The 27,150-nt window shown below is 44.2% G+C and overlaps 1 protein-coding gene across 1 annotated transcript in view; it reads right to left on the reverse strand.

Annotated features, from left to right (window-relative positions):
- LOC127037669 (3 beta-hydroxysteroid dehydrogenase type 7-like) overlaps positions 1-27,150 on the reverse strand; it is a 70,072-nt gene continuing 42,922 nt past the window's right edge. Inside the window, exon 8 of the mRNA XM_050929684.1 lies at positions 1-240. Coding sequence (XP_050785641.1) covers positions 1-240 — 240 coding nt within the window. The remainder of the gene's footprint in view (positions 241-27,150) is intronic.

The raw sequence follows: 27,150 nt of genomic DNA on the forward strand, positions 1-27,150 counted from the left end.
TTATTTAGGGTTATGTGTCTGGGTTTGAGGCTGGGCCATAAGACTCTGGTTCAAAGGCACCAACATCTCGTGAACCGATCTTGCAAGACCGCAGCCCAGACTGGCAGAAATCTTATTAGCTCTGGTATGATTGTTTCCCCGTTGAATTGGTGGCAACCTTGCAGAATCAGCTGTTTTTAGTGAGATTTCCACAGTCTTGGCTTGCATCACAACCAGAGAGCCCCCTGGGGTACTGCGCACCTGTAGTGAAATCAACAAGAAAATATGTAAGCTTACATTGCCCTGGCAGAATCCTTCACTTCACACCCATTCTCCAGCCCTATTTCTCTCAATAAAACAACTTTTAAGTGAGAGCAAAAAATGTTGGTAACGAAATGACCGTGATAGGGCATCTTAATGGCTTTTAAGTTGCTAATATTTTTCTTCCATCATTTTATTTTTTATTGCAGTGGTACCTGGAAGCCCTGTCTGAAATAATGACCCGTTGTGCTAAGCATGGCGCAAATGCATAGTTTGTACAAGCAAAGTGACACCATTACTCTGAAGATCTTAGTCCCATTAGACAGATAAAGCAAAAGAAGAGGAAGAAAGGTACTGAGAGGAATGTGACTAGTTCAAGGTCATATGGTAGAGTTGGGAACAGAGCCCAGGTTAGAGCCTTGCAACCCGACCCAAATTCTGTGAGTGTTGGGTTGGATGGGAAAGTAACTTTGGGCTTGGGTCAGGTCAGATTTCCTTCTGCTGCCTGTTGGGCTGGCACAGAGGTAACTGTTTGCCCGACTCCTGCTGCTGCCTCCATACCTTGCTGCACTGCATGGTACGTAATGTGTGCGCCGAGGAGAGGCAGCTTGCACACGGCCCAGCAGGGGGCAGCAGATGGCAGGGGGCAGTGCATGCAGCTGCCACTGTGCCATGCAGTGAGAGGAGAGCTGACCTCTTTGGGCAGGAGATGGTGGTGAACGATTCAACCAACCCTCTCCATTCATGTCGGGTTGGGTGGACTTGGAACTGGGTTGGATCCAAAAATTAGGCCTGAGCAGCCCTCTAACCTAGGTCTCATGAGCTCTAATCCAGTGCCTGACCCACTGTGCCATTGTCTTCCTCCGGAGATACTTTGTGTAAGCTCCCAGCCTCTTGTAAGCGCCCTTCGCAGAGCTGGGAAATGAAACGGCTTCAGCTAATGCAATTCAACCTTTGTTAGCAAAGCTCCTTTCAAATCTAGATCAGTGCATCTGCATTGCCCTGCTGGAACTGGGCTGAATTCATAAGCCCTTCAGACAGGCTGTGTGGCAGCAAGCACAGGCAGAGCAGGACCAGAATGTGGTGCTACACCTTCCAAAAGAACAATCTGTGGGCACAAACCAGGATACCCATTTTTAAACCATGCCATATTCCTCCCCAGGCAACTGGACACTCCTCAAGCTTATTAAACAAACCAATTAAACCAAGGCAATATACAGTGAATATGGGCCAAGGAAAGCAGTTGTGGGTGTAACTCTCTGAAGGTGAATTATAGTCACTGCTGATCATGCTGTTTCAGTAAATGTTGTCAGCGTTTCCATTAACAGTGCCTATTTTTTTTTCCAGTGACTTATTATGGAACCGTGTGAAAAAGTTTTTGCACATATTGCAAAACCAGTGAATCCTGGCTTTCCAAAGCACCCAAGAGGGTTGATTAGAGAGACAGAATTAAGCTGCAAAATTTGGATTCAAACCCAGATTTCAACCCCCCTAAGCTTGGCGGTGTTCACTGCTTGCATTCGCTTTGGCTCTTCTTTGATCACTCAACAGGCTCTGCGACTTCTCGTATTTTAAGTCCTGTGGAATGGAACTGGTGGTGTGGACAGTGCTCCACTGTCTTGGTGAGTCGTATTGTTTGCGTGTTACCGTAGCGCATAGAGATCAGGGCCCCCTTGTGGTAACCGCTGTACATCCACATAAATGAGAGCGTCCTTTTCCCAAACAGCTTCCACTGCTGATTAACTTGGGTTTCAGCCCACAAGAATGTGCCGTTAGTAGTATTATGGTAGTGACTGGGAACCAGCCCAAGATTAGGGTTGAAAACTTTCTATTTGTAGAAAACAGAACACCCTTGCCCTGCCCCCTGCCCCGCCCCTTCTCCGAGGCCATGCCCCCACTCCCTCCATCCCCCCTCCCTCCATCACTTGCTCTCCGCCACCCTCGCTTACTGGCTCATTTTCACCAGGCTGGGGCAGGGTGAGAGAGGGGGTGATGGCTCCAGCCGTGGGCTCTGGGGTGGGGCTGGGGATGAGGGGTTTCGGGTGTGGGGGAGTGGGGAGGAACTCCAGGCTGGGTCAGAGGGTTGGGGTACAGGAGTGGGTGAGGGCTCTGTCTGAGGATGCAGCTCTGGGGTGGGGCCAGGGATGATGGGTTTGGGGTGCAGGAAGGGGCTTCAGGCTGGGGCAGGAGTTTGGGGTGCGGGAGGGAGTAAGGGCTCCAGTTGAGGGTGCAGGCTCTGGGGTAAGGCTGGGGATGATGGGTTTGGTGTGTAGGAGAGGATTCTGGGCTGGGGCTGGGGTTTGGGATGCAGGAGGGGGTTTGGGGTGCAGACTCCGGTGGCGCTTACATCAGGCGGCTCCCAGAAAGCAGCGAGGCTGGAGAGTAGGGGTAGGATACAGATGGACCTAGATAAATTAGAGGATTGGGCTAAAAGAAATCTGATGAGATTCAGCAAAGACAAATGCAGAGTCCTGCACTTAGGACGGAAGAACCTCATTCACTGTTGCAGACTAGCGACTGAATGGCAAGACAGCAGTTCTGCAGAAAAGGGCCTAGGGGTTACAGCGGATGAGAAACTGGATATGAGTCAACAGTGTGCCCTTGTTGCCAAGAAGGCAAACGGCATTTTGGGCTGTATAAGTAGGGGCATTGCCAGCAGATTGAGGGATGTGATCATTCCCCTCTATTTGACATTGGTGAGGCCTCATCTGGAGTACTGTGTCCGGTTTTGGGCCCCACACTACAAGAAGGATGTGGAAAAATTGGAAAGAGTCCAGCGGAGGGCAACAAAAATGATTAGCGGGCTGGAGCACATGACTTATGAGAAGAGGCTGAGGGAACTGGGATTGTTTAGTCTGCAGAAGAGAAAAATGAGGGGGGATTTGATAGCTGCTTTCAACTACCTGAAAGGGGTTCCAAAGAGGATGGATCTAGACTGTTCTCAGTGGTACCAGATGACAGAACAAGAAGTAATGGTCTCAAGTTGCATTGGGGGAGGTTTAGGTTGGATATTAGGAAAAACTTTTTCACTGAGAGAGTGGTGAAGCACTGGAATGGGTTACCTAGGGAGGTGGTGGAATCTCCTTCCTTAGAGGTTTTTAAGGTCAGGCTTGACAAAGCCCTGGCTGGGATGATTTAGCTGGGGATTGGTCCTGCTCTGAGCAGTGGGTTGGACTAGATGACCTCCCGAGGTCCCTTCCAACCCTGATATTCTATGATCTTCCTCCAGTTCCTAAGTGGAGGCGCGACCATGTGGATCGGCGCACTGTCTGCGCCTGAAGGCGCTGCCCCTGTAGCTCCCATTGGCTGTGCTTCTTGGCCAATGGGAGCTCCTGAGCTGGTGCTGGGGGCGGGGGCAGCGCACAGAGTCCCCATGGCCATCACTCCACCTAGGAGCCAGAGGGAGATGCCGGCAGCTTCCCGGGAGCAGCGCAGAGGTGGGTAAGGAGCCTACCTGCACCGCCAACCAGACTTTTAATGGCCCAGTCAGCGGTGCTGATCAGAGCTGCCAGGGTCCCTTTTTGACCGGGCATTCCTGTCAAAAACCAGACACGTGACAACCCTACCCAAGAACAGGGCCCCCTCGTCCTAGGCGCTGAACAGCTACAGAGTAGTAGACAAGTATTTGTGCTGTGGCATACAAGCAGAAGTGGCTCTTTACCCTGACACCTGCCCCCTATGATGATGCAGAGTTCCATGGTTTGTTAGCCTGCTCCTGCTTAAGTCATTTGACACCAGGGCAGAGAAAATGTAAAATGTTACCATTCCCATTTGTTAACACTTGACGCCTGCTTTGCACTGATGTGAATAACAACCGGTGGCTCAGGGCGCTGGAGAGGCGGGCTCACATTGTGTTCTGTGATGTGCCAAGCCAGGGCACCTGGCCAAACCTGCTTTTGGATCCAGATGTCAGATAAAACCAGTGAAAAATCAGTTTCCTCTCTCTTTTCTGGGGAATGTTCGTGAATCACTTGGAAAGGCAGAATTCAGTGGGTTGGAATTACAGTATATATCTATTTTTTGCATGCGTAGGAGCTGGAAATGCTGACCCTGCACTATCAGCACTGACTGTAGCTCTGCACTGAAGAATGAGGTCCACCAGCATTGTTTGCTTTGGCCCATATTTGTTGTATACTGCCTTGGTTTAATTGGTTATTTTAATAAATTTCTGAAGTGCTGTATCGGCTGCTTGGCTTAGCTCTTTATCCACCAGCCTGATGAAGAAAGTATAAATTTCAAAAGCTTTCCTGTATGAAGTTAATCAAATAAGAGATCACCTACTGTACTTTGCTCTCTGTGTGTCTTGGATGGACTAACCGAGCCAACACATTTTTACAATCAAAGCATTTAAAAAAAAACCTTTTGTTTAGATAATGTTTCAGGTTTGACCTGCCTAACTTCAACTAACAAAAGTCAGGAAATTCAAGCTCAGGGGTCTGTAATGCTGCAGTAGCCACTACTGACTAATGGTTGGGCCACTCTCTATCTTATGTAGGCCTGGGCAGCTGGGGGTGGAGAAATACGGCCCTGTGATGATAATGATTTACATGTACTAGGGAAAAAAGGCTGTTATTGAGGTTAAAGCACTAGATTGGGACTCAGGAGGTCTGGGTTGAATTCCCAACTCTGCCCCATGGGCAGGTCCTTTAACCTCTCTGCTTGTGTTCCCCTTCTGTGCACTCTGTAATATGGTAACACCATGATAGAGAGAGAGATCTGATGATTGTAGTACTGGGTAATGTTTCTCTAAGCAAATCCTCACTGCTGAAGTGACTCTCATTTTGGCTCTGAAACTTGCATGGCAATGATCTCATAGCCTGTTAAAATTTCCGGAATAGATTTTTTTACAAAAGAAAAGTAAAGGGATAACATTTCCTTTCTGCCTCCTTGTCTGTCTTGTCTATTTACATTGTAAGGTCTTTGGGAAGGGGCTCTCTCTTACTGTGCATATGGACAGCACCTGGCACAATGGGGGTCCTAAATGCTAGTGTAAAACTAAAAACAGTTAGAGATGGAGATGGAGAAGATCTCCTAACTAGACCATCCCATATATCATTTCCCACCAATGCAGGATTGTTCCCTACTGGTCTGTGCAGAGGGCTTGTAAAAGGATTATGCATAATTTAAGTCCCACGGGCCTCAAGTAGACCCTCTGCACAGGGGTGAATTTCCTTTGAGAGATGAATGTACATATATGTCTAAAATGAGCTCATGCTACAAAACTGGAAATTAGAGTTTGAACGTTCCTAAGTTAGGGGGGGAAGGGTTGGAGAAGGGTCTCTTCTCTGTCGTCATCAGATCTAATAGACTTTTGTTATTAGTTAATGGAAGAATTCAGACAGCTCTTTTTCCCTGAGGATCTCAGAGTACTTTACAAACACTAATTGTATTAATTCCCACAACTGCCTGTGTGCCAAAGACACCTCTGACCCACCTCTCCCAACCACAGCTGCAGTAGGCTCATCAACTTCTGTGTGGTGCAGGCGCCACCGAGGGAGGCAGGGTGCCACACCAAACTCACATGGGTGACATGCAAAACCAAACTCTACAGGCCTGGTTCTCCTCTCAGTTACACCCAGTCTTCTTGCTGGTGTAACTACTGATTTCATTGGAGCGGCTCCTGATTTACCCCAGAGAGGTAAACTGGGCCCTTTGGGTTGTGGGCAAGTCTGTTCTTGCAATCTACCCTGGTTCAATATAGTTTTCAATCCAACAGTATTTATAGTCCTAGCTCATCTGCTTTTGATTCGCTAGTGAAGAGGGACATAGCCAAGTGGTAAGTATGAACATTTTAACCAGTAACATTAATTAGTTTAGCTTTGGGTTATCAATGCATCAGGAATCTTTGAGCCAGACCAACTCACTAGATACTGCCTGGATCCCTGGTTTATTAACTTATTAATTCCACTGAAGTGTCTAAGTTGCTCCATTGAACTAGTGAGGCTCCACCAAAGAGGGGTCTATATAGCATGACTACCTGTGTGTATTTGGAAGTACTTTTCTTTTTCAGTCACCTGTTTCATGTTTGCCCAGTCTCATCTTTCTGGGTATTGCACCATGCTAGATCTATTGGGAATGTATACCGATTTATGGGTGGTGCTTTATGGGAATTTACTATAAGCTTCCTTTCAGGTCACATGACACCAATAAGTAGGGCTAAGTGCTACTGCAGGGTGTCGGAATTCCGGAGAAACTCAAGATGATTTGACACTTATTTTATTTTGCTTTCCATGTCATGGCCATTCAGTTCTAATGCAGAACATAGAGACAACTCCATAGTGATCAGACTAACCTGTTTCCAATGTAGCCAATAAACTGATGGTTCGTAGGAAAATGAAAGAACCCTCAGTAATGAACAGGAAGGCAATAACTGTCTATTGGAGGAGGTTTCTTTGTAATCTCAGTCAGTTAGATATTGGCTTATGTCTAATAGCATGAAGTTTATACCCCTTATACATTTTTAGCCAATATAATGTAGCAGCGAGCATTCTCACTACACTTTTATAGGGATAATTTGTTTTTGAATTCCATTAAACTCATGGCCTCGGTATCTTGTGGCAGTGAGTTCCACAAGTTAACTATACTTTTGTATTTTAAACCATTTCCTTTTCTCATTGTAAAATTTGTTTCTTTTCAATTGATTTGCTTGCTCCAAATGTTTTTTAAAAAATGAGTGATCTTTTTGAAGAACAGAACAGTGTATTCTGGATGTAGTCTTGACTCGCTCCTTACTCCAGTAAAACTCTTCGAGTTTAATGGAAGTTTTACCTAAGTAAGAAATGGGCAAGGAGAGCTTCAGAACTAAGCATGGTGGGTGAAATTCACCCCAGCACTGAGGGCTAGCATGAGTCCAGGGCACCACTAGCGATGGCAGTAATGCTATTACTGCCCCTTGGCTAAATCCTGTTCACATTTACATTGGTGTGAATCTTGAGTGACTCCACTGGAGCTATTCAGTATTTACACCAGTGTAGCTGAGATTTGACTTCATCCTCCTGTGAATACATTGAAGTGAGTTTTGTTATGTCATGGGTGTTCCTGAATGTATGATTTCCAAACTATCCAAATAAATTACCAGTCTCCACTTTAAACGTCTATACTTGTGCCAAGATCAATTTTGAAAGAGCTATTTCTGGTTTCACCTGAGACGTGCAATAGTTGCTATTGGCCAAAGATCATAGTCTTGAGGGTACAGGTTCCTGGGATGGTATTAGATTTATGTTGTCAGTGCAGGGCGGATGAGCTTGTTATGCAGGTTAAACTCTGACTTGTGGCTTCAGTGAGATAGAGATTGTTGTCGTCTTCCTGCTGCCCGGCTTTGTCGTGATGAGGTGCCTTGGTTCAGGTGTCTGTAGATGTGGTCCTGAGCAGAGCAGCTCACTTTAATTTTGTGAAGCTATACGTTTTAATTCTCAGAACACTCTCATAGTGAGAGCTCAAAATATTTATACGTCATGGGGCTTTGTTGAACCCTCAGTCACAGTATATTGTGATCAAACAAGGCACAGTGAAATGCAGCCTTGCAAGCTAGCAGTGGGTTTAGAATAACGATCAGGCCATAATGATGATTGGGGTGGGATGGTGAGTGACACTAGCCCCTGAGCTACCTTCTACATTAAAAAGATGCATCTCCTGCCCCTTGGGGTTTACTTGAGAGGTGATTGGCAGGGATAAGGACCTAGTGTGCCCAGGTAGATCAGAGATGTGCAGGAAACTCTGCTGGAAATGCAGAAAATCTGGCTGGGCTCCTGTCAGGGTCAAACCCAGATAAGTGCACCTCGGCTGGATTGGGTGCTGTGTTGCACCATCTCCTGGGCTGCAGCTGTTCCTTGGGAGCCGTCCCCTGTGGTCACAGAGCACGAGATAATTCATGCCACTCTGGGCAACTTTAATTAACTCTTTATTTGTTCATTTGAAATTAGTCACTGCGCAGTGCAGAAGGGGAACATGCCACTTAGATTCCTGCAAGCTGAATATTCCCCCTCTTGTCTGCTCTACTGGAGGTAGTGGCAGGTATGCAAAAGGAGAAAGGCCCCTTGCACGATGTCCCCTCCACCTCTCTGGACAATTAGGGTCCTGCTCCCTTCTACAGAACATTGCAGATGGATTGAGAAGAATCCCAACCTCCCTCTCCTTCCAGACTCCCTAAAGACCAAATACTGTTCATACATGCATGTGGCCCTCGCAGCTGTGCATACAAGAGTGGGAATTGGCCAAGCCAAAATTAGACCAGCTCCTTCTGGTTCAGTCATTGAGGGGGTAGGCGTGAGGGGAAAGCTTCATGTGCACTTGCACGACAGAGCTGCAGCCTGTAATCAGGAAACCAGCCTCGTGGAGAGGCTGTGTACAGGGCTCGCACCCAGTGGGCCTTGTCACTGCATGGGATCTCTGCCAGTTGGTGAAGGATGCTTTAATGTCTGGTTACCAGCTAGCAGTGCCAGGATTATGTAGGTGCACAGAGGAGGAGAGGGGCCCAAACCCCACAGTCTGAGGAGACTCTGACATAACAGTAGTGAGCCAATGAGCAGCAGGAGCCGGAATGCATAGCTGAGTGGTGCTGGCCAGCCATTTGCTGCCATCATGGGATGCAAGGAGCAAGGGATTCACCTGAGGTCCATGATGAAGCTTGAGAGGTTCAGGGGACATAACAAAATGACCCAATGGATGGGAAGAAGTAGCAACTGGTGGTGGCTGAGTGACTCAGCCCAGGTGTGAAACACAATAGAGAGTGCATGGAGAAGCATTTAATCCATTCACCAAGTCCTCACAGAGGGTGTATTCACTTCCCACCACAAATCTTCATTGCCTACCCAAGGCCTTCTGAGCACATTAGCATCCTTCTATGCTGCCATTAGCGGCAGTCTAGTAGAAGAATCACAAAAGGGATTCCTCTTCTCACAACTCCTTTTAAAGTGTTTATTCTGATTTTTGTGACATCCTGCTAGAGGGTCTCTGTATCTATCATTACAGGCCATTACTCTTTCAGATTTTTTTTTTAAAAGTAGTTTCTGACCCTTGGGTGACAGTGGCTCCAGGGGACCTGCCCTTTCAAAGGTGTGTGTATGTGTAAAATGAGGATATGCATGCAACAGGTTCCTGCTGTGCTTGTAACAGTCTAGAGACCCTTCCAAAACACCCTGCACCTTGGAGAACACCAGAGCAGCAGCTCTATAGCACCATCTATTGACTTCTCAAATCGGCCAGTGCTGCCTGCAACGTGGTTCATTGGTCACTAAAGGCTGCAGCATGTCGTCATAAAGATACACCTTTATATGCGAGGAGCAGAGTGCAAAGTATTTGCATAGCTCTCCATTGCTGCCTCCTGATTGTGGGTGTGGTGTGCTACTGATCTTGCAAAATGGTGACTTGGTTTTAGTTTACTAATCAGATATAAATTAGTTCCAATGTCTGAAGGTGTGTTCTTTAAGTAGCACATTTTAGTGTGTGTGTGTGGGGGGGTTGATTCACCTCAGTATATTACTCCAGTTTTAAACCAGGGTGATGCCATTGTGCAGTGAAGTCTTTAGCAGGTTTTATTATCATGTAATGATCTATCACACTGATATGCCTTTGCTTCCTGGCTTCAGCAGGAGCCCAGCTCGGCTGGCTGTTTGACACTGACAAACTTTTCAGGGGCTATATTGTTCCTGAAGCTAGTGACAGGCGCCTTTCCCACTGCCCTTGTGCACACCACACAAGCACCGGCAAGAACCCCTGTGCTTGGGGGATTATGTGAAGTACTCCTTGAAATCTGCAAGGCACAAATCGCCCCAAAGGGGGCATGGAGGAATGGGAAGTCTGGATGAGAGAGACCTTGCTAAAGAATCCCAGAAGATGGCTGAAAATATGTTCTCCCTGGGAGCTGCAGGGTGTGGTGTGGTGGTTTTTCCTGCTGAGATACATCAACTTCTAGGGTGACCCTTGGGGCATCACTGCTCTACAGCAGCCCCTCTGCTGCTGTCTCTACATGGTACAATCTAGCTCTGTGGTAAGGAGGAATTGCTGACTCTCGGTTTCTGCTTGGAGGAGCTGTTTGAAAACTCACTGTTGAGATGTTATCAACACCAGCAGGCTTCCTTACAAGCATGACTCCAATACTGAAGGGCCTGCCTGGACCATACACCAAGGGAACTCTGCCTACAGGCTGTTGGGCTACTGGCACAAAGAGGGAACACCTGAACCTAGTTCACTTTGGGCTCCTGGGACTATTTGCATAATGTTCCCATGTTGTGCTCCAGGGGTCTGAACCAAGGTACTGTGTTATGCCTTGACCAGAGCTGCCATCCTTTCAGAGACGATTCTCTCTTTAAAAAGGGAGGTCTTGTCTGCTAAGAATGCAAATGGCAATTTGAATGAGACTTGCCCTGGGGGATGGGAGGGTGTCCTTCATTAAAGTTTCCCTCCTCTGTTGCACAGTACGTTGTGTACCAGCTGGCTTCCAAGTTCCACTGCAGGGGTGGCCGCTTTTCAGCCAAGCTGCATGTACATGGATTGTAAATGAAATGAATGTTTGGAGAGGAAGAATGCTGTATAAATGTTCATTGTTATTACTATTCCCAGCCACCTTGCCGAGCACAATGTGTCTGGATGGCATCTCATGCCTAAGGACCATTCGTCGTCCATTAAATTGCCAGAAGACAAATAGTCTGACGACAGTGACGCCTGTGATGGGAGTATAAAGTTTTCAAGGTGGAGAATCTCATGTGAACCTTATGGGAATGAAGCAATGTGACCTAGTGGATGGAGCACTGATCTGGAACTTGGGAGGCCTGGGTTCTATTCCTGACTTGGCCACTGGCCTGCTAGGCAACCTTGGGCAAGTCACTTCCCCACTCTGTGCCTCAGTTTGTCCATCTATAAAATGGAGATATTGATAAAGCACTTTACAAAGGAGGCCACTGAGATCTATGGATGAAAAACGCTATGTAAGAATAAGTTGATGGTAGTAGTATTATAATTCAGTTGGACTGGAGGATTAAAATTTCAGCTGTGGGGTCAGTTTCAATGGATGTGTTAATGACATCCTATACTGGAAACATGTGGCTATTTTGATTGGTTTGACAATCCTCTGTGCGTGCAGACATAATGAGCATCCCAGCTTGTGTTTCTGAAATACGTGTCAGTGAGATTGCAACTGCGTGAAACAAGCTAATATATGTAGTCTTGCTCTGTTTGTGAATAGCAGCAGAGTACTCTAAATGGAGCATAGGGCCCATGTACATGTATTTTTTTTTAGGGCTTTCCTTTTATTCTTAATTTTCTTAACGGTGTGCATAAAATTGAACCTTTTGCTGAGCTCTCTGTTCCTAGGATTTCTCCTGCAGGGTTTTCCGTTTCTCTCTTGCTTTAGAGAGAGACTGAGATGCCTCCATTGTAGCTAATGAGACAAATGGGTATGATTCTCAAGGTGAGTCAGCAGCCTTAGCTCTACTTCACTATATAGGGTCTGAAAAACTGCCATTTGGTCACAGGCATGAAGGTAAATCATAGTATTGCAAGTGGCCTGCAGGCCATATAATGACTTCCAAGGGGCTAAAGAGAAAAAGGTCTATTTGGAGTCTCCCCTTGAAGTGCAAAAGCCATAAAGATATTGAAATCCTTGTTAAGGATGGAAATAAAACTAGGGCAATCCATATCCTCAGGCCACTCCCATGGGAGTTAGCCAGTAAAAGAGGGATGTGTTGTTTGTGTTAAGTAAGAAAAAGCCATATATTGATTAGCTGACTAGTCTGAGCAAGAAACCTTAATTATATTTCTGGATCATCCTGGCAAAGATGCAGGAACAACAACTCCTCCCTTCTTCCCCACGAATCTAGTTAAATTACCCACTGCAGAGCTAATGTTGTCAACTGCCTGATGGGAGCTTTCTGAGGAGCATGTGATGTGGTTTTACGTTCCCTGTCTATGGTCTGCATCCTGAATTGTCCATGTGCCCGGCTACTTATTTTAGCACCTCCAGGTGAATTTGCATTCATAAGCCTGATCGCATAATGCAAAAAGTTCATTTGCTGGTCTGGCTAATTAGCCCCTGGGACATTGCCAGTGAATAAACTGCTGTATAATGCTACAGATGAGTATAGTCCTCTGTGAACTGGCCCTCACACACAAGAGCTACAGATCCAATCACTATCTTCTAGCTTGTCTAGTCTAGAGCAGTGCAGCCTAGTGAACAGAGCACTCAACTGGGACTCAGAAAACCTGGGTTCTATGTCTAGCTTGGCCACTGGCCTGTTGGGTGACCTTAGGCAAGTCACTTCACCTTTCTTTGCTTGTTTCACCTTCAATACGTTGGGTAATGATACTGACGTTGTACAACACTTGGAGATCTGCAGATGGAAAGCGCTACATAAGAGCTAGATCTCTTTGTTTCTAATCCCCGCACAACCCACTGAGCAACCTGAGCTGAGGGATCCTGCCTGCCGCCCCCAACAAGCATTCTAATGCTTTGCCTCGCAGTGAAATAACACTAGACATTTCATTTGCAGCATGAATGTTTGTACACAAACCCTGTATGAATGTGCAGTAGTACCCAGCAAGTGCTAGGAAGGAACAAAACTCCTGGACGGTGACTGAGGCTGGCTAGCCCTTGGCCTAGGGTGGGGATGGAGGACCACAATTTACTATTGGAACAATTTACCAAGGGTTGTGGTAGATTCTCCATTACTGGCTATTTTAAAATATACTAAAGGAATTCTTTTGCTGAAGGTCTTTAGCGTGGATTACGCAACAGATCAGACTAGATGATCCCAGTGGTCCTTCCTGGCCTCAGAATCCAAGGATCTAATGCGCTGTTGACATCCTTATTTCTCTTGTCTCTGTGGATCTCTGATTGTGAGATGGTCTGAGTCAAGTACTTCAAAGTTTGGAAAAGCTGGTACTTTGAAGCTGCAAGTTCTAGGTTGTTCTCTTGCTGTCTGTTCAGAACTTCCAAAGATGTTCCTCAAAGTCTGTTTTGGTGGTGGAGATAAGTGGGGACCTTTAAGAATATGACCTCATCTATGAGAGTGATACTAGTTGTGGCAAGTACTAATCATCTTCTGGAAGATTGCCAGGGCAGTAATAAGGCAGAGAACTGCCAGTTTTGAAACAAAGTGGTAAAATCTCTGCCTTGACTTTTTAATAGCCATTTTTAAAATCCAGAGATATTTTGACCCTGTGTAGCTAAGGTGAAGGCGTCCTTCATTCTATGAACGGACTTAGCTATGCTTGGAAGGTCTCAGTTTTCACTGGTAGTGTCAATAACTAATTTCCTCCTCCATCCCAAAAAGCAAGAGGCAATATTTCCAACATGAATAATCAAAACACAGAGAGAGGCAAAGTTTTGGTTTGTTTTGTTTTAAGATCACTCACTTTTCGGCAACTGCTGCCAATCTGGCCAACTAATATTACAAAATACTGTGATTTATTATTTTGTTTCTGAGGCTCCTATGAATCTTGACTTCTGGAGTCCTTCATCGGTTAATCCTGTAAATAAGGCATGCCCATGTTAGTAAGAATTTATCTGAGTAAACTTGCTGATATCAGTAGCATACATTAGCAAGAGTAAATGTGTGGGCCCCAATTCTGAAGAGAGAACATTACATAGCAGAGTTTGGAGGGGGAGTTTCTGTTGGTGCTAAAAATTTAAGTCAATAAAAATGGGACAGAAGTACTTGGAACTAAATGTTCATTTGCTCAATTCCATAAAAAGGACGACTTTCCGAGGTTAGACACGGGGTCAGATTTTTCAGAAGAGCTTGGCCACCACTTAGACACCTAAATGAAGATCAGATTTTCAAAAGTGCTCAGCTCATTGGGTGTTGCAATAGGAGGTGCTGGGGGCTAAGCACTTTTGAAAATCTGGCTGTAACAGTGTGTGCTCTGCACTTCTGAAAACTCCACCCATAAGGTATCCACCTGGAAGTGTAAAATGTTGAAGAATCCATGATATCATTCGGAATACATAAAGGAGGGGGCATCTTTCCCAAGGCCTTTATCCAGAGGAGCTGCTTGGGAACTATGCTTTTTGAGGTTGTCTGCATCAAAATAAATTGTATTGTGAAGCTTAAGAAATCAGTCAATGTGCATTTCTACCATCCTATAAAGGCAGTTCCTTGTATGGGCAAATCTTCTCATTAAGCCCCTGAAGGCACAGAATCCTAAAAAGGGGTAAAAAGTGGTTCACAGAGAGGATTAGCCTGCAGGAAATTTAAATACCACCAACCTTTTGCAAATCCAAGGTATTGAATGGTATACTAGCTACTCCCTGCTTGCAAAAACGACAGTGTAACAGCTGAAAACATTTTGAAATATGTCTCTAAACAAGAGACATTTTGTGCAGTTGCAGTAATTAATGGTTTCTCTCTTGCAATAGCCTCCAGAAAACTAACTCATGCGTTTGACAGCAAACATGAAGATGCCTGTAAAATTCAAGGGAATCGTTAGGCTTGTGTGAGCTTGAGCACTTACAAACAAACCGAGAGGGGAAGCGCCGAACGTGGAAGCAGGTCACAGATGAAGGGCTTGATTCTGCGCCTACTGAAATCAATAGGAGTATGTAGGAATGAGGCTCAACGGAAAGGGTGGAGGCCTAGATGTGTTACAGCCTCATCAACTTAAATGAGGGGATGTGGTGTGTAGATCATGGCAGAATTTGGAGCAAAGATCTAACGCAAATTTCAAAGCAGCAAACTTGAGGCCTATAAACTCGTTCTGCACCATGGACCTAAGGAAAAAAATTGATTTAAAATCAGCAAAGCAACAAAACAAACTATTTTGGCTGTTTTTAAAAAATTGGACATAGTTGACAATAGACATGACGACAGACCAATACTCCGTGATTGTTACCAACACTCATAGTTTGATTCTTTTTGCTTATGACTTGTGCTGATGCAATTCTTATTACATATACAGATGTAAACAAGAAGAAATGTAAATATTGTGCTTACTTGTGTAATTCAGAAGAGAATTATGACAAACAGGGTGAACACCAGGAAAAAAACTTGTGAAAATTTTAACTGATTCACTGTTTGTTTGTCTCTCTCTTTATATTTGCTTTCCATGAATATTCCAGTGAGTGTACAGATAGGTGTGTCCATCAAAAAAGAGAATTTTAAGCAAATCTTACAGAAAATTTAATGGAAAGTGATTCTAAGGTACTCAACCAATTGGTGAACAGAAATGCATCATGTGACCACTGAAACTTTGTTCTCAAACCGTTTGACCATTTCATGGTCAATATATAAACCAAAACATTAAATAACTGAAATGAGTTTGCAAGAAGTTTTGAATAGTGAATATCAAGAGTAAATCGCAAACAGAAAAAGTGGTAAAATTGATTGTTTACTATGAATTACTCACCCAGATTTAATGGCAAACGATGGGTGGACCTGGAAGGGATCACCATCACAATGTTCAGCCACTAGTGTGAAGTTTGTTAGAAATTATGTGCATCATTTTCTAGAAACTGAGCTCAAAGACTCCTCCCTACCCATTACAGGATGGAGGAGCCCTGATGGTCCAAAAAAAGTTTCACATTGTGTATTTCAATGATGGTTAACTGCCTGGAAAGTGCAAGTTACTATTTAAAGGGGTAGAAGCTTCATTTCTTTATTTTATTTACACACAGGTGAAACGCTGTTGACTTCAGTGGAATTACTCCTGAATTATCCTTGTGTAAATGAAATGAGAGTCAAGCACCAAAATAAACATCTGAACTTCACTGTCTGTGTCTGAGGTAGTATAATCCGCTTGAGCTAGGAGTCTGTCTTCACCTGTGCATATGTGTGTCCTGCAATCACAGGGAGTGACTTCAGCTCATGGAGATATACCTGAGCTAGCTTTAATCTAGGTGACTTGGGGACTGGTAGTGGTGAAATCACGGCAACACAGCTTGAGGGCAGGCTGTACGAGCCCACCTGAGACCCTGGATAAATACTTGTGTGGCTAGCCCATGCTGAAACCCAGGCTGCTGCAGCGGTGCTGGTCCAGTACCCAAACTAGTTTGACTACAGCTAGTTCAGGTATGCCTACATGAGCTGCAGTCACACCCCGGGAATGCAGTGTCGATGGACCCTGTGTTCATGCATCAAGAAGAGGTTGATGGTGCTCTTTAAATAATATTATTTCTATTACTGATAGGTCCCTGTTGGAATTAACTCAGTGATGAATTTGCTGGATAAATCTGTTGAGAAATCATCCATCAAAATATTTTCTCAATCTTATCTAAAAGCTGTAGCAGTATTGCTCCCAGCTTGGAGACATAAATGTTGTGTTATCTCGTGGCAGAGCCGACAATGATGCTATTACCCTGAAATAACATGTCCATATGTGTCAGAAGGAGAGATGTTAAAGCATTTGCCTTATATTACCTGCCTGCTAGCAAATGGGTGGTGAGAGAACCAAGTTTTAATAGTTTTTTTTTGTGCATTAGGCAGATCATACAACTACCTAATCACAGTTCTGGAAAACTTGTTTGCTGGTCTAGCTCGCAGCCCCGAATGACTTTCAGGTGCAGTAGTTCGGTGCCTAACCCTATGGGGTAAAAAGCAACAAACCCAGCCCATCACATCTTCCAGAACAACATCTTCCGTATTGTGAAGATTAGCAAAAAAAAAAAAAAGCGTGTGTGTGAAACCACGAATTATATTACGTCTGCCAAACCCCTTTGAGAATTGGACCAACTGTCGGTTCAAATGATTTGTGCTTATCCAAACTTTACTCATCAAAGGTTTTTATGAGTTCAGTTTGGCCACGTCTCTGTTTTTCCATGTGGTGAAATCATACACCTGGAAAACATGCAGCTGAAGTGGTGCAGCACTTGAATAACCCTCCTTGTTCTCCAAAGGCTCTTGAGCTTTAAGCATCCTGGTAGTTAAAGTGTTTGTGGTGCTAGAAAATTTGTATAACTTCACTGTAAACCTGACTGTTGCGTAACCACAGATGACTAGCAACTTAGTTGTGATCTTGTGGCACAAAGAGGAGCAAATGTTGGCCCTGAGTTTTAACTGTACACAGGAAAGAAAGTAAAACATTTAATTTATCCATCTTTGGACATGCTGTTGTGTGCACTGGCATGGAACATATTCTGTGCAGCAGAGGATACAGAGTACCTGTGAAGAACCATGTTTAATGGTTCACATCCAAACAGCGTATGTACGGTGTATGTACAGCACCACTAGGGTGACCAGACAGCAAATATGAAAAATCGAGATGGGGGTGCAAGGTAATAGGAGCCTATATAAGAAAAAGACCCAAAAATCAGGACTGTCCCTATAAAATCGGGACATCTGGTCACTCTAAGCATCACCTAAGTTCACCCAACTCGAAGATGGAAAGCAGCAGCCAGAAGGATTGTTGCACTGTGCAGAAGTAAGTGGGTAGGTGGAGTGGGGCAAAACCTGACAGAAAGTGCCATGAGAGTCTTCAGTTTCCATGCAGAGCAGAAAGGGCCTTTCTTGGTTTTTTAGATCTGTTCCAAAAAAGCCCCCCTAGTGCGTGGGGCTCAGTTTTGTTTCAAGATCGCAACTGAACTGCCAGTCACTTGGCAAAGAACAATGCTTAAAACTGCAATCACTGCACACGCATGTGGCAAAACATACAGCTCTTTGGTGCAACTCCGTTAATTCCCATACAGTTGTGCCAGGGAGGTATTTGCCCCCTCGGGCACAATGACCAGCCTTTTGCCTCTACATTTACACAACAGGAGAGCCTGAGGTGAGCTACTGCACTTAGAAAATGACACATTCACATATTCTAATAGGGAAAAAAATTGGAATGTGGCTAAGCAAATGAGTGCAGAAGAGATCAGAGCTCCGATTAGACCGTCCCAAGAGCAGTCTGGAGACTGCTGGCCTTTAGCCAATGAGCTACTTATTACTCGCTAGGAACAAAGACAAAGAACAAGGCCGTTGAGCTAAAACTATGCTATTCTGTCTAGAAAGATGACAATCTCTCTTATTTAGTGAATATACTCTCTCACCCGCACACATAGTGAAGCAGTCCTGCAACAACTACCGATGATGCTATGATGATGTAAAAACTTCACACCGAGTACAGTACTTGTAAATATAGTTATATCACGTGTGCCTAGGGTGACCAGACAGCAAATGTGAAAAATCGGGACAGGGGATGGGGCGTAATAGAAGCCTATATAAGAAAAAGACCCAAAAATTGGGAATGTCTTTATAGAATCGGGACATCTGGTCACCCTATGTGTACCTATCCCTGACTCTGCTACTGACTTCCTCTGTCACCTGGGGCAGGTTCATTTAATCTCTTTGGCCTTATTCGGAGTGGTTATGATTGTGTGTGTGTAGGCTAAGATCTGAGAAAACAAAGGCCCTGTCCCAAGGAGCCTGAATGAGACCACACAGAAAGGCAAGGGGAGGGAAAGCCGTGGAGAAGGGGAAATGAACTGGGATAACCTTTATATTTCATTTTGTAATGACTTGCTAATTTGGGGACAATCTTGGTTGTGAGTAAAACCACTGGAGGAGGGCCCGGGGGAAGGAACGCTCATTGACATTCAGTTCTTGGAGTTTCCCCTCAAGCCATTACATAGGGTGAAAGGATGGTCTGTGGCTAAATCACTGGGGGATGCAGCAACACTATATCTGAGTTCAATTCCCAGCTCTGCTTGTACTGCCAGGGAGACCTTAGCAGCACCGGTATTGCAAGGATAAATTAACTGTTCGTGAGGCACTTGGACACTACAGTGATTAGGGGCGGGGGCACAGAAGTATTTAGAGGGGTGGAGAGAAGGTGGAGGGGTGAGTGGTTATTCCCCAGTGGGCAGAGATTATACTCTAAATCTCAGATCTTGAGGGATGTTCAGGGTTATGTGCACATGTAACCCACACACCACCTGGGTGTGGTGTTCTGTCCCACCTAGTGGCACCAAGAGCACTTAGAGAGAGATAAAATGGGTCTGCCCTACAGCCTTAGCTAAGAGCCAGTTGGCTTTTTGCTCATGCCATAGAGGCTCATGGACTAAGCTCCAGAGGTTCCAGGTTCAATCCCGGGCCTGTTGGTGTTACACAGAGGCTCTGTGCTGGCCAGATAGCTCTCTTGGCTGCAGATATGCCCAATACCCTTCCTTGCTCCCGCATAGTGAAGGCCAAATGTGTAACTGGTGTGACAAAGTCAGACTGGATGGCTGCAAGAGGGTGCTCCTATTGGGTTCTGGGAAGTGGGTGGGTGCAAGTCCACCCACAGCTAAAGGGCCACCCCCCAGCCTATGGGGAGGATCCATTGGGCCCAGGATTCAAGTGATTACAGGAGATAACAGGAAAAATGATGACAGATGTCCATAAACCTCTGTCTGCCAGAAGCTGGGACTGGGCAACAGGATATGGATCGTTTGAAATTGCTCTGTTCTGTTCATTTCCCTCTGATGCATCTGGCACTGGCCGCTGTTGGAAGACAGGATACGGAGCTAGATGGACCATTGGTCTGATACAGTATGGCTTTTCTTATGTTCTTATGACATCTTTGGTATCTGGGTCATAATCTGATGCCCCGTGACTACAGAATTATTATATAAGCATTCATATATGACAAGGTTCTATCTATGGATGATTACACACAACTGCATTCCTTCATGTGACTCTTTACCTAGCTAATAGTTTATTTTATAGACCTCTATTTGGATCATTTTAGCATAAAGGGTAAGATCATGTGGCTGGGGTAAATTCAGAGCAACAGCACTCTGAAATCTACCCCACTCTCTGAATTACTCTAGATTTACACCAGTGTCACTACAATTGGAATCGTGTGTGGTGCAAGTCTAATTACTGAGTTCGTTAGTCTCACAATAACCACACCCAATGTTGCCTTGCGGCTCCTATTTACATAAGCCATCTTCATTGCTCTGAGAATGTCTGGAGTGGGGTTGCAACCTCTGTCATGGGCAGCATCTCTTACTAAAATAAACCCAAATTCTGCCTAGTCCATAAACAGATTCTGACCACTTAAAACTCTTCTTCTGACAACAGGATCATCCCTCTCAGCTGTGTTCATGCATTTTTGTGGTCTTAACATTGTAACCTGTTTTATCCCTGAATACAATAGGATGAAATCCAACACAAGACAGAAGAAAGTCATATCTCAAATGTTTCCAGTACATACACATCAGTGATGTATGTGTCGTTTCTAGTGCAGAGAGGATTACAATAAATACATTCTTTGTAGATGCCATTTGAATCTTTCAAGCTAAACTTAGATCTCGGACACCTGTCTCTGCAGCAGTCTGTCTCCTGAGCTCATGAATTTTGCGCACAGCTGTCAGTGCTGTATGTGGGGTTCTCTCTTTTTCAACTGGCTCCATTCCCAGTTGGCTGCAAAAAGTAGGAATCTGTTTTAGAAAGAGAATTTCCACTTCTGCATACTTTTGATGGAAACAAGAAGATATGAAACAAGATTTAATGACCCAGCGTTGGTGGTGGTGGTTATTTGTTTTGTTTTTTGAACCATTTATTAGCTGTTCTGTACATAGTTCCCTGGAGACTGTCTAAGTTACATATTATGATAAGAATGGAGTGCCTGTTCCCCATGGATTTTGTTCAACTATTTATGTGGATAAAACCAAGTGTATGACCAAACATATTACCTTGGATGGTTTACTTTGAAATAGGACCTAGGGAAGTGGCACCAGGTGCCGGGGCATTGGGGGTGCTGAGAGCCATTGAATCAAACTGTAAATCCTGTATATAATGGAAACCACTTCAAGCCAGGAGTTGTGGTAGCACCCCTAGTTCCAGCACCTATGGCCAGGTGGCCCAATGAATATCTGGCCTGAATTGGTGGTGGTAAAACGAGAGGACTCTATCTCCCCTTTCTCTAGACCAGTGATTGAAGATTCCAAAGGAGCAGGAGGAGCGCTACTATGAAAATTATCCTCAGACATCTATTCTCCGCTCCTTTGGGACTGAGAAATAGGGTTGATCTGCTAGAAAAAGGATGACCAAAGTGCAACCGCTAGGACAAATGAGGCTTGCGGAGTTTGGCAATGCAGCTGGCATCCAGCCTTGTCGCTGAGGACTGGACTGCAGAGACTTCAAATCCCACATGCCAGACTCCATCTTATTCTGAGATGCCTTTTGCTCTGATCCAGGTGAAGCACTGCATGCTGGGATGTATAGTCTCTGTGGGTTGTGCCTCTATATACACTTAGGTGGCTTAAGTCTACTGTGGCAGGTTTCAGAGTAGCAGCCGTGTTAGTCTGTATCCGTAAAAAGAACATGAGTACTTGTGGCACCTTACAGACTAACAAATTTATTTGAGTATAAGCTTTCGTGGGCTAGAGCCCACTTCGTCGGATGCATAGAATGAAACATATAAGAAGAGTGTGTGTGTATATATATATACATACAGCTGGTATGGCATCTTCTCTGTATGTGTGTGTGTATATATATATATATACTTTTCTTATATGTTCCATTCTATGCATCCGATGAAGTGGGCTCTAGCCCACAAAAGCTTGTGCTCAAATAAATTTGTTAGTCTCTAAGATGCCACAAGTACTCCTGCTCTTTTTTTCAGTCTACTGTGTTTAGGAAAATTTGGGTATAGCCCTTGAGCTCCTGGCACGTGTTGCCACTAATGGACTAGACTAGCACTCACAGTTGAGTTTTTACACATCTACGTATCTGGGTTAGTACCAGTGATACCTTGTAAAGAAGTTTTCTCAAAACTGGGTTTTTCAGTTGGCCAAAGTTGAGCAACCCACCTTCAGAAGAAACCACTCACCCCCAAATCATTTGTGTGAAATTTGAGAGTCCATGACTCTGAATGAGATATAAAAGCAAGGTTGTGGCCTTTGTGGCTGCTAAGGGGAATGTGTGTTCAGTAGAATCTATGCTCTTTTGCAGGTGCAGATCTCAGTACAGAATAGCACAATCCAATCAGATACGTAGATGTGTAAAAACTCACCTGTGAGTGCTAGTCTAGTCCATTAGTGGCAAAATGCAAGGTGCAGAGTTGCCCACAAAATGGGACTCAGGGCTTTACCCCAAGTGAAAATGTACTCCCAAAATTTCCCTGGCGTTCTTCACTTACTACTTTTGTATTCTAATCAAATTCCCCACTGTGGGTATTTACATTTTTGCCTACTCTCGGCAATTTCAATTGAATATGGTCATCTTGTACTCTTGACCCAAACTGAAGTGCAATGCTCCTGTACACTGTTAAACTTCCTCCTCAGAGTTAGCAATAGTACAATGGTGGATTATTCACCATCACATAAAAGGGGCGATCATAGTCAGCAATACTATACCACGTTGGTATCTTATATTTTCGCAAGGAAAAGGAAGAGGGCACTGAAGGAACTTGGATCTTGTTAGACAATACACCTAAACTACTAGATAATTATTTGATCAATCAACAAGCTTGTCAGATCAGACCCTAGATATGATGGAGGATTGCCAGATGCTGGATCAGAGAGAATTTGTTTGATGTTATCTGAGCACAATTAGGTAATGTGCGTTGCTTTGTGATCTGGGCCAACTGTGGATGAACATGAGGTGTGCTCACTTGGAAATCGAAGACCTGCTTTCCGTCAGGACAGTGGGTCTCTTGCTGCAGCAGCCAGAGGAAGAGAAGAGGGTGGGTCAGTCAGAATGCACGAGGGCGGTCTTAAATCGTGTGTGTGTGTATGTGTGTGTGTGTGTGTGTGTGTTTTGGTTCCTCTGTCATCTCTGTCAGCATGCAGCTGAGACAACAAGTAGAGTCAGTTTCTGGAGACCTCAGGGGCTTAGTGAAAAAGAGAGCTCAAAGGAATTACTCTATAGAAGAGTAAAATACCAGGTGTAACATGCAGCTAATTATGCCAGTTGTTTACAGGAGAGATTTTAAATGTTTCTTTCTGAAAAGCCTGAAAGGAAAAAAAATCAAAGGGGAAAGATTGAAAAACAAGTATGAGAAGATATAAATCTTGTTTTATATCTCAATAATTTCTTCTAATTGCTGTTCGAAGACATTAATTTTCCTTTTGATGCTCTATCTTGTGCCTTAGGCTTTGCTATACCTGTCAGCGTGGCATGGAGTCAGAGGATTAGCCGAGCAGCTCTTCAGTGTAGCCACTGCAAAATATTTAGCAATGGGTAGAGTGTGAAGGGTTTTTTTTTTTTAAAAGGGGAGGATACTGATTTAGAAGAGCCGAATTCTGCCTTTTTATCCCCCGTGCAATCCTGCTGACCTCACTGAAACTGTGTGTACAAAAGACTGGGATTTTGGTGGTGGTGGTGGTGGTGCAGAGGAACACCAGGAATGCAGTGCAGGTGTGCTAGGCTATAGCTGATAAAAGTGGCATCAAAATCATTGCTGGTGAAATTCATGCCTGTGCAAAAAGCCAGCCCAAGTCATGTATACAAATTAAGTCCCCTGTCTAAGCCACCTTCTCCAACCCCTCACCCTCTTTTAAGTGGGATAGAAGTGGTGCATAAAACAGGGCTTAGGTAGGACTTAATTGGTCCATATGCCTTCTGCTGTCTGCCTGCACAGGGCTGAATTTCAGCCAGGGGATTCCAAAGAGTAGTGCTGGGTAATGTCTCATCTACCTGACTCTCTGACAAGGTACTGTTCTGCCTCTTCTTCCTGTCTAATGTGTATATGAGTCACCTGCAGTAGACAGGCAGTCTGGGCAGTGATGTCATCAGTGTGCAGATGACATGAACTTGTGTGTGTCCTTTTCTTCATATGTAGATGAAGCAATGTGTCTACTCTCCTACTGCCATTCCAGAGGTGATGCTAATTGGTTAGGGAAAGCAATGAGCGGGTTTGTTTTTTTTTCAGGGAGTTTGATTCCTTTGTCAATGAGGTTCTTAATTTAAGTGGACTTCTCAACCCCTCCTTGCTCATAGAATCCTAGGTTGCTTTGGTGATCGAGGCTGAATGTTCAAGTTTTATAATCATGGCATATGGATAGAGAAGCTAGATAAAAACCTAGATATTTTTGCTGGAAGGTTGCAGTGTAACACTACTTTATTTCTTAAAGTTCAGAATGATAAAACACAAGAACCCAGAAACAGAGAGAGAGAGAAAGCAGGCTGCTCCCTAAAACAGAGCAGCTTGACACAGTTCACCCCACCTTACTCTAGCCGGGCTGTCTGCTGTCTGACTGCTGTTAGACCCAGATTACATGTTTCTCTACAGAGCTCCCTAGCTTGCAAGCAGAACCAGGGGAAAAAACGCTAACATTTAAAGTGACAGCTTACAATTTTAATGCAGTTTTCAATACACCACATCCAAGGGTACGACTACACTACCCACCGGATCAGCGGGTAGTGATCTATCTATTGGGGAATCAATTTATCATGTGTCATGTAGACGCAATAAATCGATCCCCAATCGCTCTCCCGTCGACTGCTCGGCGAGAGGCAGAAGCAAAGTCGATGGGGGAGCCGCAGCAATCGACCCCGCGCCGTGAGGACATGAAGTAAGTCGAACTAAGATACATCTACTTCAGCTACACTATTCTGTAGCTGAAGTTGTTTATCTTAGATCGATTTCCACGCCCCCCCCCCCGCCCAGCCCCCAGTGTAGACCAGGCCTAAGAGATGTGGCTGCCCATTCCCATTTAAAGCCAATGGGAATGGAGCATCCAATTCTGTAGGCAGCTTTGAATATCTCAGCCTAGAAATGTGAAGTTTGTCTCCTCCTGTTCTTGCAGTGAGCTCTGGATGGGGTTATCTTTGAAAACCAATTAGAAGCATCAGCCAGTGTAAAATGAAGAGTGGATGGCCATAATGAGTACACTAGATCAATATTGGACAGATTCAATCCCTCTTACTTCCCCTCCGCACTCGGTGTCTGTTCGGTGAATCTACACGTAATAGAAACTAGCATAACAAAGCATAAACATCAATCCTCTGTTTCTATTCTGCATGTAAGTATATGATATAGCAGTGGGCAGTGATATTAAACTATGGTTCACAGACCTCTAGTGGTCTGTGTATGCTTTTCTGGTGCTTGATAGAACTGATAGAGGCACCGTGAGAAATGAAAGCCTCGTTTGAATCACATGCATAAAAAAACCTACGGACAAAAATATAAGCTAAAGAAGTTGGGTGCTTATTAACTATCCAGGTCAGTCATTCTGGCCAGATTTTTCAAACATGCTCAGCTCGCACCCACAACTGAGGTTGATTTTCATGAGAGTAAATTCCCATGTAGGCACCAGAATAAGTAAGCAGCCTTTCCAAAAAAGTTAGCGCACTGGAGGGGAACTTTGGGTGATGAGCTCTTTTGAAAATCTGGTCCCACTAAAGCACGAGTAGACTGTCTTTCTTAATCATCTCCTGTCTGCTGTTGATTAAACAAACACTTTAGAGTCTGAGGAATATTAAAATTCTGCAGGCTCCATAAATTACTTTGATTTCAGGATGAATGACAAGAAGTTACAGTCAAACCCAAAACCACTGCAGAACCAGCCAGCTCTCTGAATTCAGGAAAACAGTGTTAATTTCTTCAGAAACAAAAGTGGAAGTTAATAATATGAAACAGCTGACCACGAGCCAGATGTTTCAAACAGATAACAAGTAGTTCAGGAAGCCCTCTGGCATTTGGCTTTGCAGAAAACTTTAAGATCTATATGTATCCCTTCGGGGATAAATAAATTGGGTTAAACTCCGTTGTTTAACGTAATGTGTAATGCTTGTGATATGAAAATAGGAACAGCTATGTTAAACTTGCAAAACTCAGTAAGAAAAGTTTTTTGGGGTTTTTTTTTGGTTTTTTTTTTTTTTTTTTTTTTTTTTTTTTTGTTTAAGAGAGATTTGGTTAGGAATGGAAGTAAATTAACAATTAGGAATGGAATGAATGAGTGACATTCCTATATATGGTTGGGTATTTTTAAAAAAATCTATGTTCAATTTATAATATGCTTAATTTTAGAGTACTTTATAGATATCCAAATTTGCTAGTCACTGAAATTGTAACCAAGCAATTCAAAGTAAATAAATGATGACTGAAAATTGGATTGATTTTTTGGGTTTTTTTTAGAATTTTAACAAGCATCCCCCCATTTATCCCCCTCATGTATCAGGTCTAATGAGTCAGACTCTGATCTCAGTTATACCAGTGGAAATCCTGAGTTATGCCACTGACTTCACTGGAGTTAGTTAGAATGATTTACATCGGCGTAACGGAACAAAGAGATCTACTTTCTAAAAGTATAGAAATGTCAATGGGTTGAATAGAAGACAAAGGCAGATTTATGGAGAATGAAGTAGTTATCTGAGGTAGGAATGAAAGACTAAATACTATGGAGTAGACCTTCATAGCACCAATATGGAATTTTTCTATATGAGTCTCTGACATCTGAGGGCATTCTGCTAAGGACACACTGTTCTGCTGTCAGACATTTCACTCGGGGGGAAAAAAACAATAGATGTTCGTTTGGGATGTGAGAGAAACAAATGAGTCCCCTGCAGAAGATAAGATCTGATTTGAAGGCATAATAAAGGAAAATATGGCTAAATTTATGGTTGGTCAAGTGGCTACTCGGTATCATATTTATTATTCTTTGCTCTCCTCTGACTGCGTTTTATTGCATGCAGTGTTGAGTCACAAAGAAAATTATATCTGAAGAGCTTGAGGAATAGTTAAATATGCTAAGGAACAGTCAAAAGAAATCTCAAGTAGCCTCCTAGCTGAAGTTTTACCTGTGGAGGGTAAGATTTTTAAAGGTGCCTAGGGGAGAAAAGGATGGTCCAACCTTCTCAGTGATGTGGGCTGCATGCATAGTTATGTGGCAACATACAGAAACAAACTGACATCCTTCATGCGGCGTGACCTTGCAGATACAGGGGCATTCTGTGGGGGGAAGGGTGCCGTTTTGAGAGCAGAATGCTGTCCTCAGGACAGCATGACCTCACACACACTGTGCACGTGAGGTCATACCACATGGAGGATGCCATTTTGTAGAGCAAAATG

This window comes from Gopherus flavomarginatus, chromosome 19, assembly GCF_025201925.1.
Source record: "Gopherus flavomarginatus isolate rGopFla2 chromosome 19, rGopFla2.mat.asm, whole genome shotgun sequence".
Taxonomy (NCBI): Eukaryota; Metazoa; Chordata; order Testudines; family Testudinidae; genus Gopherus; species Gopherus flavomarginatus.